This window comes from Chiloscyllium plagiosum, unplaced genomic scaffold (genome assembly GCF_037043375.1).
Source record: "Chiloscyllium plagiosum isolate Xiang-an unplaced genomic scaffold, Cpla_swu_hap1 HiC_scaffold_6, whole genome shotgun sequence".
NCBI classification, from domain to species: domain Eukaryota; kingdom Metazoa; phylum Chordata; class Chondrichthyes; order Orectolobiformes; family Hemiscylliidae; genus Chiloscyllium; species Chiloscyllium plagiosum.
Window position 1 is genome coordinate 15882443 of NW_028270144.1, and position 18606 is coordinate 15901048.

The 18606-nt window shown below is 43.6% G+C and overlaps 2 protein-coding genes across 6 annotated transcripts in view; one reads left to right on the forward strand and one right to left on the reverse strand.

The window, feature by feature from the left end:
• Positions 1-642: 642 nt before the first annotated feature.
• Positions 643-5891, reverse strand: ing1 (inhibitor of growth family, member 1). 2 transcript variants are annotated; one of them, XM_087987901.1, is made up of 3 exons: positions 5691-5891; positions 5003-5138; positions 643-1871 (listed from the first exon to the last, which is right to left on the reverse strand). In XM_087987901.1, the coding sequence occupies exons 1-3, from the start codon at positions 5889-5891 to the stop codon at positions 1180-1182; spliced, it is 1029 nt and encodes a 342-aa protein (XP_087844027.1). In that variant the 3' UTR covers positions 643-1179. The 2 variants fall into 2 exon arrangements, with proteins under 2 accessions (XP_087844027.1, XP_087844026.1); XM_087987900.1 differs by lacking the exons at positions 5003-5138; positions 5691-5891 and adding an exon at positions 3774-4012.
• A 1346-nt stretch (positions 5892-7237) lies between these two features.
• The window catches only part of cars2 (cysteinyl-tRNA synthetase 2, mitochondrial), a 61907-nt gene continuing 50538 nt past the window's right edge, over positions 7238-18606 (forward strand). For 2 of the 4 annotated variants that reach the window (XR_015757401.1, XM_087987904.1), the window contains exons 1-2: positions 7238-7527; positions 9720-9770. Coding sequence is in view for 3 of the 4 variants with exons in the window: in XM_087987904.1 (XP_087844030.1) it covers positions 7247-7527; positions 9720-9770 (332 nt within the window). In the remaining variant the exon portion in view is untranslated. The remainder of the gene's footprint in view (positions 7528-9719; positions 9771-18606) is intronic. The other 2 variants (XM_087987903.1, XM_087987902.1) reach the window with 1 other exon arrangement.

Below are 18606 nucleotides of genomic sequence, written 5' to 3' on the forward strand. Positions count from 1 at the left end.
CATACTTAGCCCATATCACTCCAAACTTATCCAAATGTCTTTTAAACATTGTAACTGTACCTGAATCCATCACTTTCTCTGGCCGTTCATTTCACACATGAACTACTAAGTGTAAAAAAGGTGCCGCTTGAATCCTTTTTAAATCTTTCTCCTCTTAATTTAAAAATATCCCCTTTATTTGAACTCACCCACCCTACGGAATTCACTTTATCTATGTCCCTCATGATTTTATAAACCTCAATAAAGGTCAGCCCTCAACCTCCTACGTTCCAGTGAAAGAAAGTCCCAGTCTTTACAGTCTATTTTTAATATTTCAAACCCTATCGTCAGTAATATCCTGGTAAGTCTTTTCCGAACCCGCTCCAACTTAATAATATTACAGAACTTCACACAGTACTCCAAAGAAGGCCTCACCAACGTCTTGTACAACCTCAACGTGGCACCCCAACTCCTATACCAAAAGGACTAGGCATTGAAGGCAAGCATACAAAAGACCTTTTTAACCAACCCTGTCTAGCTGTGACACAAATTTCAAAGAATTATGTGTCTAAACCCCTTGGTCTCTTTACAATTCCAGGGCCCTACCGTGAAATCCTTACTGCACCTGTCACTGGGTGACACAAAAATCACAGACAAGTTCCAGGCATTTCATTTCTGGACTTTTGTTTTATATATATCACCGCTGTACAGTTTTTTCTTTTCTGTTAAACAAGTAACAATAAAATTATTTCTTACAATATGGTTAAAGGCCTATGCTGATGAATCATACACTATACATGGAAAGCTCACATCTGTACATTTTTACATCTGAGAAACTTAAAAAAAATATCTCTGATAAATATTTTAATAAAACCATTTTGTCCAATTTGTTTTTTTTGTTATGGTGGGCACGAAATGTTAATAACAAACGAAACACTGATGGTTTTAGAATTTGTGTGAGGAAAGTGTCTTTTTTTTTCAAACAGAACAAAAATAGTCCACGTGCTGGACACAAGACTTAAAAACCAGGACTCCTTTATTCCTTCCTTCCTACTTGCAAAAAAAAAAAACTGGTCTTCCGAAGGAATAGTTTTGTCAAATACACTCCCACCATCCTTTCACCTAAAGAGGGAAATCTCTCAATAATAAATATACATGAATTTGTGTTGCTGTACAGAGACCGAAAGGCTAGTGCTGCAACTACCTAGTGTAAGCCCTTTCCTTTTTGGATTTCTCCAGTGCTTTGTCCATGGTTTTTTCATTCTCACCCCTGCATTTCGGACAGTACCATTTGCCCTTAGGCTTGTGGTTCAGACTCACACAAGAGAAGTGGAACCACTCGATGGGGCACTCCTCATTATCACAGCCAATCATCTCCCCATAGGAGACCTGGTTGCACAGGCAGTAAGTGGGCTCATTGGGATCAATGGGCAGGTCTGCAGGAGATGCCTCCCTCTCTGCCTTTGCTTTGGATCTCTTCTTCTTCTTGGAAGTCTTGGCCTTCTTTTCCTTCGGCATTCCAGTACTTGCCTCCTCGTGGTCATGGTTGCTGGATGCATTCTCTCGGTTCTCGTTGTTGCGTCTCCTGGACCTTTTGGCATTGGGTTTCTCTGCCGGTGTTGCACCGTCATTCCTAGACCTGTCCAGTGAGGACTTGTTGTTGGCGTCATTGCTCTCTGGACAGTTTTCAAAGAGCTCAACATGGCTGTCCACCTGGCGACTCCGGTTCTCCACCAGCTCCACCATCTGGTTGACGATTTGGATCTTCTCATCGCCCAACTCTTGACTCCGGATCAAGGCTCTCTGGATATAATGGAGAATCCGCCTTCTCTGAACCACGTCTGTCTCCCTCTTGTGTTTCTCGTAATATTCATCCAGTTCTTTCAGGATGTCTAGACAGAGAGGAGCAACAGAGGGCAAATTTTTATACAACTTTCACAACCTCCACAAAGCCCTTTACAGACAATGAAGCATTCTTGATTTGCATACAACAAAGCATTACAAAGAAATGTGATAAATAATATTGTGAGATTTATGTTCAGAAATAAATGTTAGTCCCAGAAGACCAGAAGAGAACTGCCCACTCTTCCAGGATCTTCAGCATCTGCGCAAAAGGATAAGTCTTGGTTTGTCATCTCGTCTGAAGGACTTGATGTGGTACTCCTTCAGGACTGACACTCTGATGATGCGGTGCTCCCTCAGTACTGTCCCTCCAGTTTGGCACTCCTTCATTATTGCTGTCTTGGCCCTTGCTAAGTGCTAATGTACTGACAGTACAACACTCCAGCATTGTTGATCCGCCAACATTATGACATTCCCTCAGTAATGGCACTCAGTACAAACAGTGCATCCCCAGTACTGACCCTCCAACAGTTCAGATTGCACTCCCTTAGTGCAGACAGTAAAAGGTGAACTTGCCATCGTCTCATTAAATGATAGGACTGCTGTCTCATGACAGAGAAACAACTGGTGATGAGCTTAACCTGAGGGTCACTACATCTCAGGCTAAGGGTGAGGCTGAGATGTGGGACCCTTAACGGTGATCTCAGCTGGTGTGGGAATTAAAGCCAGGCTGTACAGCAACCTCTAACTTTCTTTGCTAAAGATCGAAAAGCATAATCTGCCAAACATCAAAAGACTGGGGCCTTCAGTATTTTTGGTTCAAATGAAGTAACAGCAAAGCCAACAGGGAGAACACAAAACCGAAGACCTCAAATGTTGGTCGTTTGTAAAGCATCGATTGAGTTGGCTTGCCATTTATTAGCAAATATGTATAATCCTTAAATCAAAATGAAGAACTGCAGATATTGGAAATCTAAAACAAACAAAATCAGAAATTGCTGGAGAAATCTGGATAGTCTGAAAGCATCTGAGGAACTCTATTTATCTCTCCGTGGATACTGTCAGACCTGCTGAGTTTCTCCAGCAATTTCTGTTTTTGAAGGTAGAATCTCTAATCTGACTGGCAAGTGATCTGACAGGATGGCACGGTGACTCAGTGGTTAGCACTGCTGCGTCAGAGTGCCGGGGACCGAGGCTTTATAGCACCCTCAGGCGACAGTCTGCGTGGGTTTTCATATTCTCCCACTGTCTGTGTGGGTTTCCACTGGGTGCTCCAGTTTCCTCCCACAGTCTAAAGATGTGCAGGTTAGCTGGATTGACCATGGGAAATTCAAGGAGCAGGAAAATCGATGTTTCAGACAGGAGCTCTTCATCAGGAAGGGCTCCTGCCCGAAACATCGATTTTCCTGCTCCTCGGGTGCTGCCTGACCTGCTGTGCTTTTCCAGCACCACTCTAATCTTGACTGTAATCTCCAGCATCTGCAGTCCTCACTTTCACCTGGCCATGGGAAATTGTCCAATGTTCAGGGATGAGCAGGCCAGGTGGGTTAGCCATGGGAAATACATGATGCGGAGGTGTCGGTGTTGGACTGAGGTGGACAAAATTAAAAATCACACAACAGCGGGTTACAGTCCAACAGGTTTATTTGGAAGAACAAGATTTTGGAGCACTTCTCCATCGTCAGGTACAAATCTTCTCAAAAATCACTAAAACCTGTTAAGACTATAATCTGGTGTTGTGTGATTTTTTTAAAAACCGTGGGTAACATAGGGTAGGAAGGTTGGGTCTGGGTGGGATGGGTCAGTATGAACCAGTTGGGCCGAATGGCCTGATTGCTGCTGCCAATGCTCTTGGAACTCTCAGACCCAGTGTTTTTTACTTCCCCTAAGTGTTAATAAATTTAAAAAAGCAGAGAACACACGGATATCTTCATTTTAAATGCAATTCCGACCAAAGTGAAACATCAGGATGTGACTCCGGGAACAAAAGCGGTGATATTGTTGACACCAAGTCCCGGGGAGAGGGTCGAGGAACGGTTTCTCGCTTAACTGGAACATTTCCTTTGAATATAACACAGTCTATGCGGCGGAGCCCGAATGAGGACAAGCTGCCGCGGTATTCCCAGAACGTGACGGATTTCCCGGGAACGGGACGGCGCCGGTCCCCAAAATGGCGGAGTGGGCGGTGCGTCCTCCAACGGGCCCTGCCCACACCCGCGGATGGATGGGCCGCCCGACCAATCGGCGCCCAGCGCCCCACTCCACACCCGTTGGACGAGCTGACCCAATGGGCGAGCGGTTCGGCGTTCGATTAGCATAGCGGCCCCGCCCGCTCTGCGTGATTGGCGCGTCCGAGCACCGATCAGACGCCGGGCGTCCCGAATAAGGAAAAGGACCGCAGCCAATGAGTGAGGGAGAGGGCGGGGCAGGGACCAAGGGCGCATAAATAGCAGCACCAGCGCGTCCCCTACTACAAGAGATGGAGCCTCCAGCAAAGCAACAATTCTAGGGTTGGCAGTGGTGGCCTTGCTACAACTGATGCCCGCCCACCTCAACCCGTAACCCGGCTCTATCTCCTCGCCTCTTCCCCACAACTGTTTATAAAGCTTACTTGGGACTCCCGGATCCCCTTCGTATGTAGGCAGTCCCTCCACCACCACCCTCTCTTTTCCCCGACAATCAAAGGGGGGGGGGGGGGGGGGGGTAAAGAATCTCCGCCTCCATCCGTCTCGCTCGTGTCTTTGCACCCCTTTAAAGCAGCTCCAAACACTGGGATGGGATGGGATTTGATGGGGCGGGGGGGTTCGCATGTGGGGTTACAGAGTTTATCTAAAGACGCTGCTGCTGCCGGTTCCAATCTGGGCAGATGCCTCTAGCCCAGCCCGCGCTGATACTCCAGCCATCATGGAGCTGGCGGAATCCTCTCTCTCCTGCCCAGTCCTCGGCTTCTCCTACCTCAATGTGGGGCTTTTGGGGTTGAAATCCTACCCGACTCTCTCTCCCCCTCCACTCCAGCCCTGCCTGTAGGACCTTTATTCCTCTTTCTGTCAAAATGGCTGTTATAAAGCTGATCTTTTGTTCCGCCCCAATACTGACGCTGCAGTTCAGTTCTTTTCACTCTCTCCAACTAAAAAAAATGACGGCCGGGCTAGTTGCGAGGAGCCAGCCGCGGCTCTTTTACCTTGGTATTTTGCATCGATTTCCCTCATCAGAGAAACGTTCCTCTGGAGATCAAAAGGCAAAGACTCGATTGAATCCAGATAGTCTTCCACATAGTTCACAACGTGTATCTGCTCTCCGTTCGCAGGACTCAGCATCTTCCAAGATACATTTGTTATTTGTTGGAGAAGGGTGACTTTCTCTCTCTCTCTCTCTGCTAAACTGACAAAAACCGTCAGGACTGGAAAGGGTTCCTCACTCACTCACCCGTTCACTCACTCACGTCCTCTCCGAATCTCTTGTTATTTTATGAAAAGAAAAGCTAATTATTTAAAAAAACAACAGGCCGCAGAGATGTGGAAGATGAATGGGGAAAGACTCCCCTCCTCTTTGAGTAGGGGATGGGGGGGGGTGATAAAATTTCTCTCCTCCCCAATCCCCACCTCTCTCTCTCTCTCTCTGTTACACACACACTCTCTATCTCTCTCACTCACTCACATACAGGGCACAGTCCGATCCCAGACCTGGGACACTTGATCCAACGTGGAAACCCGGAGCCCAGTTTGAAACACTTGGGAAACACTCGGCCGGCAACGCGCACGCGCGCACCCTCATTAGCATATCATTGTGACGTCACTGGAGCTCGCGCCCGCCTTTCCCCCTTGAATTGATTAAATTCCACCCGGAGCTCGCGCCCCACCGACTCTCACGCGGTCACGGTGCAGCAGGCCTGGCCGCCGCGCCGCCTGCTCCTCTCCTCGCCTTTGATCTGCGGAGATCTTTAACTTTTTCCCCCGATGATTGGCGTGGCTGGCGGGCCTATCCGGCGTTGAACCCGCCGACACTGAGATCAATCGGCGCGGCCGGGAGGCGGGACCTCGCTCCCTCTCTCCCTCCCCTGCGCACCCCATTTCCTCGGCCTGCAGGCTCCGCCCACTCCGCCGGGCGACTTGTCAACAGCCTGCTCTCCCCACCCCCACAAAAACCGCGTCCTGCGCATGCGGCAACCCTACTTTACCCCAATGTTTTCTGGGATTTGTAGTTCGCTTGTCGCAAGGGCGCCATGACAACGGGGAATGAACGGACTGCACCTCCCAGCAGCCAGCGCGCCGCCCACCGCCCACCGCCGCCTCTGTTAATGGTCCGCTGTCAGATTTAAAATTAGCGGGCAAAGGCGAGCGGCAGGGTTCAAAGGTCAATGCTAGCAGGGGCTGACAGTAACCTTGAGTTGCGCCATTGGAACAGAAGGGAATGAGGGAGGGAGACTGAGAGAGGAAAGGAAGAAAAAGGGGGTTGGGCGGCATGGTTGCTATGGAGGCGCCGGTCGCTGTTAGAGATGTCCCAGGCGGGAACTGCAGATTTTCTTATTTCTATCTGAATAGTCCCTCGAATAAAAGCAGAAAGTCTCGATAATCCGAGACACGCACAAAATGCTGCAGAAATTCAGCATCCGTGTGGAGAGTGAAACAGTTAACGTTTCGAGCCCGACAATGAATCTTCTTCAGCGCTGTCTGAACCTTGAATTCCCCAGCACTGAAGAAGATTCATGTCGGACACGAAACAGTAACGCTGCGTATCTCCGGCATTTTCTGCACTTTGTCTACAGTCAACTATCGGCCAGCCTCTCTCAACCTCCAGGCGACGGCGGCCACACCCGGGCCGGGTTCCTGTGCTTTGAGCAGAGAGCAAATCACTGCGGATGCTGGCAATTTGAAATAAATAAAAGTGGAGGGTTTTTTTTTAGAAGAAAATGATCAAACAGATGGACGTCAACAGTGGACACAGGAATTGAGTGTTTCCAGCCGCACATGACTCATTATTCGAAACCCTAACTCTCCTTGTTCTCTCTCACTCTCCCTCCATTGAGAGACAGCTTTTGATGGACGCGGGGGGCGTGACCTAGCGGCCGGGGGCCGGACCTTGCGGGTTGATAGCGATGCCAAGCTGAACAGTGGGTGGGGCAAAGCATTCCGGGGCGGGGCCAGGCTGCACAGTGGGTGGGGCAGACCATCTGGGGGCGGGGCAAGGGTGCACGCGCGGTTGAGTACAATCACTCGGGAGTGGGGCACGGCTACACAGTGGGCGGGGAAGACACGCTCGGGGGCGGGGCCGGTATGCAACGTGGGTGGGGTATATCATTCAGGGAAGCGTGGCTTGACGCCCGGTGGTTGGAGGTCTCCCAGTGGGCGGTGTCGAAAGGTCAGGGTTCAGGGGGGCCGGCTCATAGCACTAAGCCACACCCCCACCCTGGCAACGGCCGCCATTTATGTCCAGGCCCTGTCTCTGTAGGCTTGTGCCGACTCTTCGCTGGTGGTGTTCATTTTCGCCGCCCACCCCACCGGGCACGATGAGGGCGCTGTTGGCCTGCCGCTCACTGCCGGCCTGGTTGAGTGGGTGCACGTTCCGTGTCTGTGGACGGCAGCCGGGCGGACGGTGCGGTAGTAGCTGGCACAAGCCGAAGGGTCACCCCGCCGGTGTGCAGGTCTACAACAGTCTGACGCGGAACAAGGAGCCTCTGGTGCTCGCGGAGCCGGTCACTGCTTCCTGGTACAGCCCTGACTCCTCAATAAGTTCCCGAGACTGTCCTTCCGGGGCAAGACCACGCTCACAGAGCCCATCAAGTGGGCTGTGAGTTTAAAATAATCTCTCACCATAAAATCCAGACCCAAAAATCTCGATGTCTTCTGAAATTTCCTCAATATCAATACTGACCCTCTGACAGTGCAGCACTCCCTCTGTACTGACCCTCTGACAGTGCAGCACTCCCTCAGTACTGACCCTCTGACAGTGCAGCACTCCCTCAGTACTGACCCTCTGACAGTGCAGCACTCCCTCAGTACTGACCCTCTGACAGTGCAGCACTCCCTCAGCCCTGACCCTCTGACAGTGCAGCACTCCCTCTGTACTGACCCTCTGACAGTGCAGCACTCCCTCAGTACTGACCCTCTGACAGTGCAGCGCTCCCTCTGTACTGACCCTCTGACAGTGCAGCACTCCCTCAGTACTGACCTTCTGACAGTGCAGCACTCCCTCAGTACTGACCCTCTGACAGTGCAGCACTCCCTCAGCACTGACCCTCTGACAGTGCAGCGCTCCCTCAGCACTGACCCTCTGACAGTGCAGCGCTCCCTCAGCACTGACCCTCTGACAGTGCAGCGCTCCCTCAGCACTGACCCTCTGACTGCAGCGCTCCCTCAGCACTGACCCTCTGACAGTGCAGCGCTCCCTCAGCACTGACCCTCTGACAGTGCAGCACTCCCTCTGTACTGACCCTCTGACAGTGCAGCACTCCCTCAGTACTGGCCCTCTGACAGTGCAGAGCTCCTTCACTACTGACCCTCTGACTGCAGCATTCCCTTAGTATTGATCTTCTGGCAAGACAGCACTCCCTCAGTACTGATCCTCCAACAGTGCAGCACTCCCTCAGTATTAACTGTCTGACAATGCATTGAATTTCAGTACTAAATTTTCATTAGCCAGCATCTCCAGCACTACCTCTCTGACAATGCAACACTCTCGCAGTGTCACCTGTGTGATCAGGCAGATATCCCTCAGTCCCTCTCATCATGCAGTGCTTATTCATTACTAACCCCCTGACAGCGCAGCTGTGCCATACTTGACATTCTAACAGTGTTCTGCTGTGCCTGTCAGTTGAGATTACTGACTTGAGTGTTGGGGGTGGTCATGGACTTATGCCCTCTTGATTCTGTTGAGAAGGCTATCTACCAAACCACAATCACTGCTTGTCTTATTTTTCTTTTTTTATTTGATTTAGTGTTTTGTTTATTACATTAGGTTAGCATTTATTCAGAATACTTGGTTTTATTTTATTTTATTGGATTCAAGCTATTAGAATCTTTAAGTTGGATGAATGTTACTAGGCAGTATTTACAAGCTTGAAATATAAGCAACTAACCCTCAATAAAGAGGAAACATTTGCTTAAATGCTAAGTTGTGAAGAAGTGGGCAGTGGACGTTAATGGTTTGTTGCATATCGCGGTGTTACTTTGACAATAGAGGCAGTGTGAATGGATTGTGTAAACAGCATCACTTTCATTTAGGATATTTCAACAATTTGTGGAACTAAAGAAACTTTCTGCTTTGCCAGTTACCTTCTGTTCAAAATTAGTTTGAGAAATGAACTTAGTTGTCTTATTGAACAGTTTTGCCTCCAGTTCAGGAACTTTTCCACATGTTAGAATGATGGTGAAGATCAAGGAAAGGAATGTTTGACAAATATGAAACAGAATACCTATAATATAGTGGGCGACACGGTGGCACAGTGGTTAGCACTGCTGCCTCACAGCGCCAGAGACCCGGGTTCAATTCCCGCCTCAGGCGACTCTCTGTGTGGAGTTTGCACATTCACCCCGTGTCTGCGTGGGTTTCCTCCGGGTGCTCCGGTTTCCTCCCACAATCCAAAAATGTGCGTGTTAGGTGAATTGACCATGCTAAATTGTCCGCAGTGTTAGGTGAAGGGGTAAATGTAGGAGTATGGGTCTGGGTGGTATACGCTTCGGCGGGTCGGTGTGGACTTGTTGGGCCGAAGGGCCTGTTTCCACACTGTAAGTAATCTAATCTAATCTAATCTTATTACTTCGAAGCTTGGCCATTTAGATGAGTACTTTTGAACTTTGTTAAAATGGTGCAAATGGTCTGGGACTCTTGATAAATTAGTGAAGTGTTCTTATGTTCTCATAAAACCATTCTGATATCTTTCTTTGTCTCTCTTTTGACAGGTATTGCTGTGGGCCAACAGTATATGATGAAGCTCATCTTGGACATGCAAGGTAAATATGTTAAATTGCTGGCCAGTGGACAATGTATGATTGAAATTCAAACTTTCCACTCCAGTTCAGTTTGTAAAGAAGGCAGGAAATAAGAGCAGGACTGATCTTTTTGAATATCAAACCTGTTCTGCCATTCGCTAAGATCATGGCTGAGCTTGCTCCTTAAATTCATTCGCCCATTCATCTATACTACCATGTTCTTCGATTTCATTACTGCTCAAAAATCAGTCTCAGTCTTGAATAGATTCAACAATCTACAACTTTCTGAGGTAGTGAATACCAAAGACACTCAACCCTGAGAGTGAAGCTATTTCAGTCTTAAATGGCTACCTTTTTATCAGGAGATTGTACCCCCCCCCCCCCCGACCTTGTTCTAGATTCTGCAGGCAGGATACACAGCCTTCACCTTCTGTTTTGTCAAGGTGTCTCGGATCTTTTTTATGTTACAATAAGATCATCTCTCATTCCAAAGAGTATAGGCCTCTTCTGTTTGATCTCTCCTGATTGCACAATGCTGTTTCCAATTTAATGGACATTCACATCTCTTTCTTTAGGTATGGGGACTAAAAAACCGCACAAATTGTAGAAGTGTACCCAATGGTGATATGAACTAGTAGATTATATCTCTTGGCTAAACTTCTATTCCTTCCCACTCTTCCCAACACTTCCTACTTCCCTGCCTATAGTTTGTCTTTCGCAACCTCCTACTGATTCTGCAGTCTAGATTTTTGTCTGTGTCCTACTTGGAAGTATATTCAATGTGTTGGAATTTATGTAGCAGCCTTTCACCTTTTTGGGACATCAAAAAGTTGTGACAACTAAAGGTAAATTGTTAATTATGAAGTATGTTAATGTGCGTATATATTTTATGTGAGAAAGTTGTTTTTATTCTCTAGTGGAGAGCTCCCTGACTCAGTCTTAAGTTTTATCTCCTGCTAGTGAGAACCCTTTGCCTCAACGTTTAATACAGATTTATGGGCTTGTATTTTAATGCCCAGTTCAGGAACTAACTTGCAAATTCTGAGGCTGTAGGATCTCCTGTGTGACAATATTCCTAAATGAAGCTCTAGAAACAATGACCACCCTCTCAATCTTGCACTATTATTACATATTATATGCTTTCTTACTCAGTGGGCCAGGGAACCAAAGAGCGACTCCTTGGGATCCATGAATAGGAATACCATGAATGTCTGTTTTAGTGGGAGCACAGAATGTGGATTTGGCAAAGTCTTTAAGTTGCTGGAATTTTATTTGCATAATCATAATTGAAAAACACAAAGGAAATATGTCCCTGTGATTAATACAGGGAGTGAGAGGGAAAGTCAAGTGCATGAGAAAAGTAAAAACGTGAGAGATGTGAAGTAAGTGACAGGTGTATTAACAAAAGACTATAGAGGAAATGACACTATATTGTATTGATAACATGGGATGAAATAAATTAGTGATTGTCTTGGAGAATTGGACTGGAAGTTTTTTTATATGTTCATGCTTTTGAATATTTTAGAGGTGGTGCATACTTCAGATGTCTTGTTCACCATAAGCAGGTGTTTAATGGGCGATTGATGCAGTGTTGTACAGTCCAGTTGGGGGAGTGCTATGTTTATTTTTGTGATCGCCTCCACATAACTTTAAATAATGAATAGCCAAATATTATCCAATCTTCCACAGAACACAAAATAACCAAGCTTCCACTTCTGAACATGTGCCTTGCTGGTTATTTTGTGTACTACAACCAGGCTAGAAAATCATCTGTGTTTTAGTGACTAGATTGAGCACTCCTGCCAGTTGTGATCCAATAGTACGGGATATTACAAGGTGGTTTTGACACTTTTAAATTGAGAACTGTCAGACCTCGACGCGCAGCTTCCACTGTGTGATGAATAAAGAATATGCAACGTATGCTAGATTACCAAGTGCACGAAATAAAGTCACAATCCCTTCATAGCATAACATTGAATTAGCAGCACAAAAAGGTCACTTGGCTAAACTCGTCTATGCTGCTGCTTATGGGCTGCATGTCACTCGTCCCAATTCCTTTGCCACTATTTCTTTCACTTACTCATCACATTTCCTTTTGGAAGCTAGTCACCTTAATCTCTTCCTATGGTTGTGAGTCTCACATTCTGTGAGTAAAGGTGTTCCTTGTTTTCCTGTTGGATTTCTGAGTATAATCACTTGTATTTATTGCTGCTGATATTGAATTGTCTCTCAGGATTCTCTCTCCAACTATCCTGCCCAACCCACCAATAATTTTTAAGTGCTCGATCTGGTCTCCCCAAGACTTCTATTCTACAGAAAATGTCCCAATGTATTCAGTTCTTTCCATTAGTCTCTCCATTCTGGTACTGTCCCTGTAAATCTATTTTTTGCTTCCATGACCTTTTATGGTGTGGAGATGAGAATTGTTCAGTGTTCTGAAGCTTGACCAAGGTCATGTGCAAGTTTGCATTCACTACTTTTGAATTCTATGCTCCTAGATGTAATTCCCACAGTTTCCCTAGATGTAATTCCCACATTTGTAGTTGCTTTGTTGACTTGCAAAGCTGCTTTTAATAATTTGTTCACTTGTATCTCTTGTAGATGATAGTGGATCACATTATCTTTATCTGTTGTGTTCATTTGCCCTTTAACTACTCAGCATGAGTTTTTATGTCTTGTATTATGATTCATTCATCTTCAATTAATTACTTTTTCTCGTAATATTTCCCATGTTCTTGTTTTCAATGTATTAAAATCAATAACATGGAATTTTGTTTCACTGTGTTAAATCTTCCTTGTAAATGTGGGACAATCAAATCACTTCATCTCTGAGCCCATCCCATGTCATTTGGTAGAAAAATTAATTTCTTGCTGATCCATTTCAATATATTGAGCACACAATAAGCATTTACATCATTGGGAAGATCTGACTTAAGCTTGTAAAGTATAGATCAGCTGTTAGGGCCCAAACTAACTGCAGAGAAAGATTCTCCTCCAGGTGGAGCATTGAAACTGCATTCCAGCTGGTATCACGTTAACTGCTGTGATTGTCATGTAAATACACCTTAAAAAGCATGTGGCACTCTTAACTTGTGCTACACTGTCAAGCAGGAAAGTGTGACATTCTTTAAAGCTAACTTTTCATTGCTGGATAGCTTTAGAAAACAATATTTTCTAATTTACAATCTTCTGGTCGCATGAGAGGATGGAAAAGAAAATCCCACACAACAATGGTCAGATTACCTTCAGAAAAGCTGGAAAATTGCCAAATTGTAAGCAGTCAAGAGGCTCTGGCTTCATGTGTGCTAATTATGAACTTGGTCATTCTACACAAAAGGTCATCCTGACTCAGGACTCTGCCAGGTTCTTTAGTAAAGGAATGTAAATGCTGACATTCTTGTGAGAGGGAATGCAGGGCAATGCCTCACTCAGGAAAATGCTTCCCTGATATTGATCATGAATAAAAGAGGTAAAAACAATGACTGCAGATGCTGGAAACCAGATGCTGGATTAGTGGTGCTGGAAGAGCACAGCAGTTCAGGCAGCATCCAAGGAGCAGCGAAATCGATGTTTCGGGAAAAAGCCCTTGCCTGAAACGTCGATTTCGCTGCTCCTTTCTGTTGCTGCCTGAACTGCTGTGCTCTTCCAGCACCACTAATCCAGAAATTGATCATGAATAGCCCATGTCTTCTTATCACCACCAGAGGAGCAGCAGGATCCCCCCCATCCATCATTACCAGTTTCAAACATCTTATCCAAATACACTGCATGAAATCTTCTTTTATCATTAAAATCTTTAGTCATACCTCATAAAGAATAATCTGAAGCCTATTCTTGTAATTTTTAAAGTCTTATTCAAAGTTTAAGGACCATCTTTGTCACTTTTTGCACTAGAGCCTCAGTAATAGATTCATAAATCACTTATATCACAATGTAAGCCAACAAAGCCATTTGAAAAAAACAATTAAAGCACTTTTTACTTCTATCCCTCTATAAATGAATAGCAGAGAGTTGTTCAATGTCATACCCATTAGACTATGGCTGAGACATTGTATGAGTTCTAGTCTTCATATTATGAACAAGAAATAGAGGTACAGAACGAAGAGGTTATAAGTATTAAAGTAAATTGAACATGCTTGAGCTGTCCACTTTTGGAAAAGAAAAGATAAAGAGATGAGCTTAACATTCTGAGTGTTTGATAGAATGGATGTACTGTATATAAAAGACAGCTAAGGGGCAACATTTTCATGCAGAGGGTGGTGCGTGTGTGGAATGGGCTACCAGAGGAAATGGTGGAGGCTAGTACAATTACAACATTTAAAAGGCATCTGGATGGGTATATGAATAGGAAGGGTTTGGAGGGATATGGGTCAGGTACTGGCAGGTGGGATTAGATTGGAGTGGGATATCTGGTCAGCATGGATGGGTTGAACTGAAGGGTCTGTTTCCATGCTGTACATCGCAGTTACTTTATATATTTTCACTTGTGGATGAATCCAAGACTCAGGACTATAATAGAACTTTATTACCAATAAATTCCCCAATAGGAAATTCAGAGGTAACTTCTCTACCCAGAGAGTGGTGAAAATGTAGAATTTCTATCTCATTGAGTTGTTGATGTGAAACGATATTGCTGCAATTCAGGACGAGATAGAATTAAAAACTTCAGTCGTTACAAGCAAAATATCTTACAATTGAACTTATAACACTATTGGTTATTAAATTGGTTAAATATATTTGTTCTTAAAAAAAACCCTAAGTCATCATTTTATATGTAAGGATCAAAGCAAATTATGAGTAGATGAGAAAAAGCTTTTGAAATAGTTTGAACAATTAATGTCAGACAGACTGAGAGACCAAAGTATTTTGATGACCAAATTTACAAAGAATCTATACCATATTCATTAAAGCTCATTGTGACTGATTTCAGTATAGAAACTTAGATACATATCTAGAAATAAATAGAAGGTTCTATGAATGGGATTCGAATAAGAGGGAATGTAGGAGACTTGTGTGGAGCATAAACACTAGCATAGACTACTTAGGAAAAATGGTTTATATCTGTGCTGTAAAACTCGCATACCTAGTTTTGGCCTGTTTTACATTTGTATGATGCTTCTATTTTTGTACTTTACTGCCTAACAAAACTTGAAATTCTATTTGTTTTCTCTGTTGTTGCCATGTCTATCTGGTCAGTAAATACTGTCACGTTTCTGTCCCAGTTGCGTATTTGTAATGGGCACTCATACATGAAGTAGATTTAACATGAGTTGCCTGATTCTTCTGGTAGTGTGAACCTCCACATATGGTGACATGAGCCTTTTCACTCAGTTTATCAAAATCAACTTTATAACATTCCATTCTTCTGCAGTCAGATATTACTTTAACCTGTATATGAATGTATTGCCAATGAAGTTAACATAATGAACAATGTGTGGAAAACCAGGGAACTTCACTTGCTCCCAGTTTTGCTCAACCCTGTTTGAACTAATTTATTTCTCATGAGATTTTAACCAAATCCAATTCACTCACCATTTCTCTGATGTTGGTATTGTTTGTTAATATTGACATGATTTTATTTATTATTTCATAAGACTAATTTTTGGAATTGCTAGGATGGTAAAATGTAACTAGATGGACTTTAGTGTTTTCTACCCTGCAATTTGTATTGTTATGGACCAGACCAAACTCCCTCAAAATATATTCAGAAGATAGTCTAGACAGTCACATTTTCTAACTTTAAAGGTAAGTGTAAGGTATTGGTTTCCAGATGCAATTCGATTGACCAAACTATTTGATTTGAAGCAAAATACACTTTATTCATACACTATAGTTAAAATATAGCAGAAGAAAGAAGAAATTGGAATAACCTAGCTCTCTTGGAAAACTTAACAGAATATTAGATTATTTAATTACTAAATAGTAACTGTTACAATATCGTAACATCCCCAAAACATCTGAACAAAGACCATTTAAGAAAAAACAAGATGATCTCTGGTCCAGGAGGAAAAACATCAAGAGAAAACTCAGAGACAGTAAATGTAGTGCAGCATCCAAACCCAGCTTCAAGACTCCAGAAACAGCTGCAATTACTGAAAATCTAAAACTAAAAATTCTGGTTCTGTGGGAGCTTGCCCCTCCCATTCAGGCTGCTTCTATTGTTCTTACTTTTATAAAAAATACAAGGCCTCACAAGCTGTTTACTTTGAGGTTTCAATAGACACCTTTCCACTTCTGTCTTCTAACCTCCCTCAATTAAAAAAGGACAGGATATGCTTCTTAAAGTCATAGTATCTTCACAGTAGCTCCAGAATGGCAATTATGTTGAATTCCAATTGGGTGTTAATTACTTTTATGTTGGTAAAGTGATCATTAATCTTCCATGGTGTGTTTTTTGGATCAAGTAGGTATACCTCAACCTTCTGCCTAACTACCAGCAGCTATATTTCATTAATAGATTCACTGTCAAATGGTATTAAGTTTAGGGTGAGAATAGATCTGTTGTAAGCTTTGAGTACTAGTAATACTTCACTGGATCTCAGACTTGATTCATGTGAGTTGGAACTTCAGGGAAAACTACCTTCTTCTTTGAAATAATACCATGGGATCTTCTATGTCCACCTGAGCAGCAGACAAGACTAACTTTAACATCTCATCTGCGTAACGATTGGATCCATGCAGAGAACACTGACTCGAATGCAATTTCTAGTTTTTCCTTTGAGGCAAAGCAGCATTTCGTACTTTGATATTTGATTTAATCCATGGGGGCCTCCATCCTGATAGAGAAAAGCAATTTTAAATCAGTGGTGTGTTTGGGGCTTAATAAGAAATAGGAACAGGAGTAGGCCATACATTTCATTGAGTCTGCTGCACCATTCAATTAGACCATGGCTGAACTATTACATCAGCTCCACATTTCTGTCCTACTCCCATATTCCTAAATTCTCTTATCGCTGACAGCATTTTCCTTTTAACTGAAACTGAAGGGAAAGTTGGGTGTGATGTTTTTGAGATGTTCCCTGCATTGTACAGTAGACTGGATTGAGTGAAGTGCAGGTAAAGCTCTGTTTCATTCAGATTCCGTGTGAGTGGAGAAGAAAGCAAACAGGCAAGTGTATCACTTTCTGCGATTGGGAGGCAACAGGCAGCTGGAAGGTGCTTACTTCCTCCCTTCTCCCTGTCTAAGGCCCCAAACATGCACTTCTGATTTGCGCTGTGGTGACAAATGCCATTGGACAATTTGAAGAATGAGTGCCAAAAAAGGCCAACAACCAAAGTAGAATAAATATCACCCTCCAACTAAAACACTGATAAATTGAATTAAGTTATCTTGATATACATGATGCTAGTAGAACACAATTTTGAAACTGGAAGGTAAAGTAAATCTGATGTTGGAGCACTGAAAAGGAGCCTTCTATTATGTACAGGAGAATTGGCATTTATATAAGTACTTTTCTTTTGAAAATTCCAAGCACTGTACAGCTAATTACTTATGAAATTTAGGCACTATTAATATATTTTTAATCTATACATTTTACAGTCTTTGAGCTGCAATTTGAAAAGGAACAGGGTAAAGTGACAGGATGCAAAGAACCCACTAAGTAATGAAGATTCATTCAGCTGAACAGAGAGGGCAACGACATCTAACATCTTGATAAGTGAGTCTGCTGTCAATCCAGCTTCTGATCTGGTACTGCCTGTTTGTTTCCAAACTGATGTCTAAATGTGGAGGGATATTTGAATTGCTAATGGTGAAAAACAAAATGGAATAAAGAGCATTGGCAGGAAATTGGTATTATCAATCTGGAGAAACACTTTGCACTTTCTCATGTAGGGTTCTGATTGCAATTCAATAATACATGCAATTACTAACTGTGATGATCTCATTAAAATATAGTCTGTGTTGTGACCAGTTTGAACAGTTATAGCTATGTTCCCATTACTTTCATCAGTACTACTTCACTATACTTATTCCCATCATCTGTCCAAACCACATCAATTCACAGTAGGATCTAGTGAAACGCTGGAAATTCTGTGGTGAATAATTCACCCTGCTGATTTCGCAAAACATTTCCTCCATCTTCTCAGTTCAAGTTAGAGTTTGATGAAATATCTGCTCAAGTGGATGGAAACACGTGAGCAATACCTAAGGACTCCACCACCATAAGAGGTTGTGTTTTTTAAAGCAGAGATAAGATGAATTTTCTTCCCTCAGGACTGAGAATCTTTGGAACTATCTTCCTGAAAAGGCAGTAGAAACATATTCCTTGAATATTTTTAATGGACACATTCTTGATAAGCACGGAGGTGAAAGGTTACCTTGGATAGGGGGAATGTGGATTTGAGATTACAATCTGAACAGCTATGATCTTAGTAAATGGTGGAATAGGCATGAGGGGCTATACAGCTGACTCCTGCTCTCTGTTGGTATGTTTGTATTTTGACACCCTTTGATACTTGGCATGGGCTTTCTTAAATGGAGATGGTGTCTTATGAAAAATGTGCGTGATCTATCTCAAATTATGACTTCTTGGAATGAACTTAATCAGTGTTACATCTGAATACTTTGTGAATTATTTATGTATGAAGTGGATTGGTGTTTAAGCATTGAAATAGATTGAGAGGCTGTTTGTCCATACTGAGATATGGTGTTGTACAAGATGTGACTGCTTATCTGCTGGCTGGAGAGGGGAAAAAAAAACTGGGGAAGGTTTTCCTGTCAATGTTGAACCAGATAACTTAATGTTTGAAGGTGAGCCCTGTTTTTGAGACTTAAGATGATGCTCCATTTTCAGCTTGTCAGTGACTTTCTGTGCACTATATATGCCAGGCAGACAGAAAGTTCCTTTGTGTACAA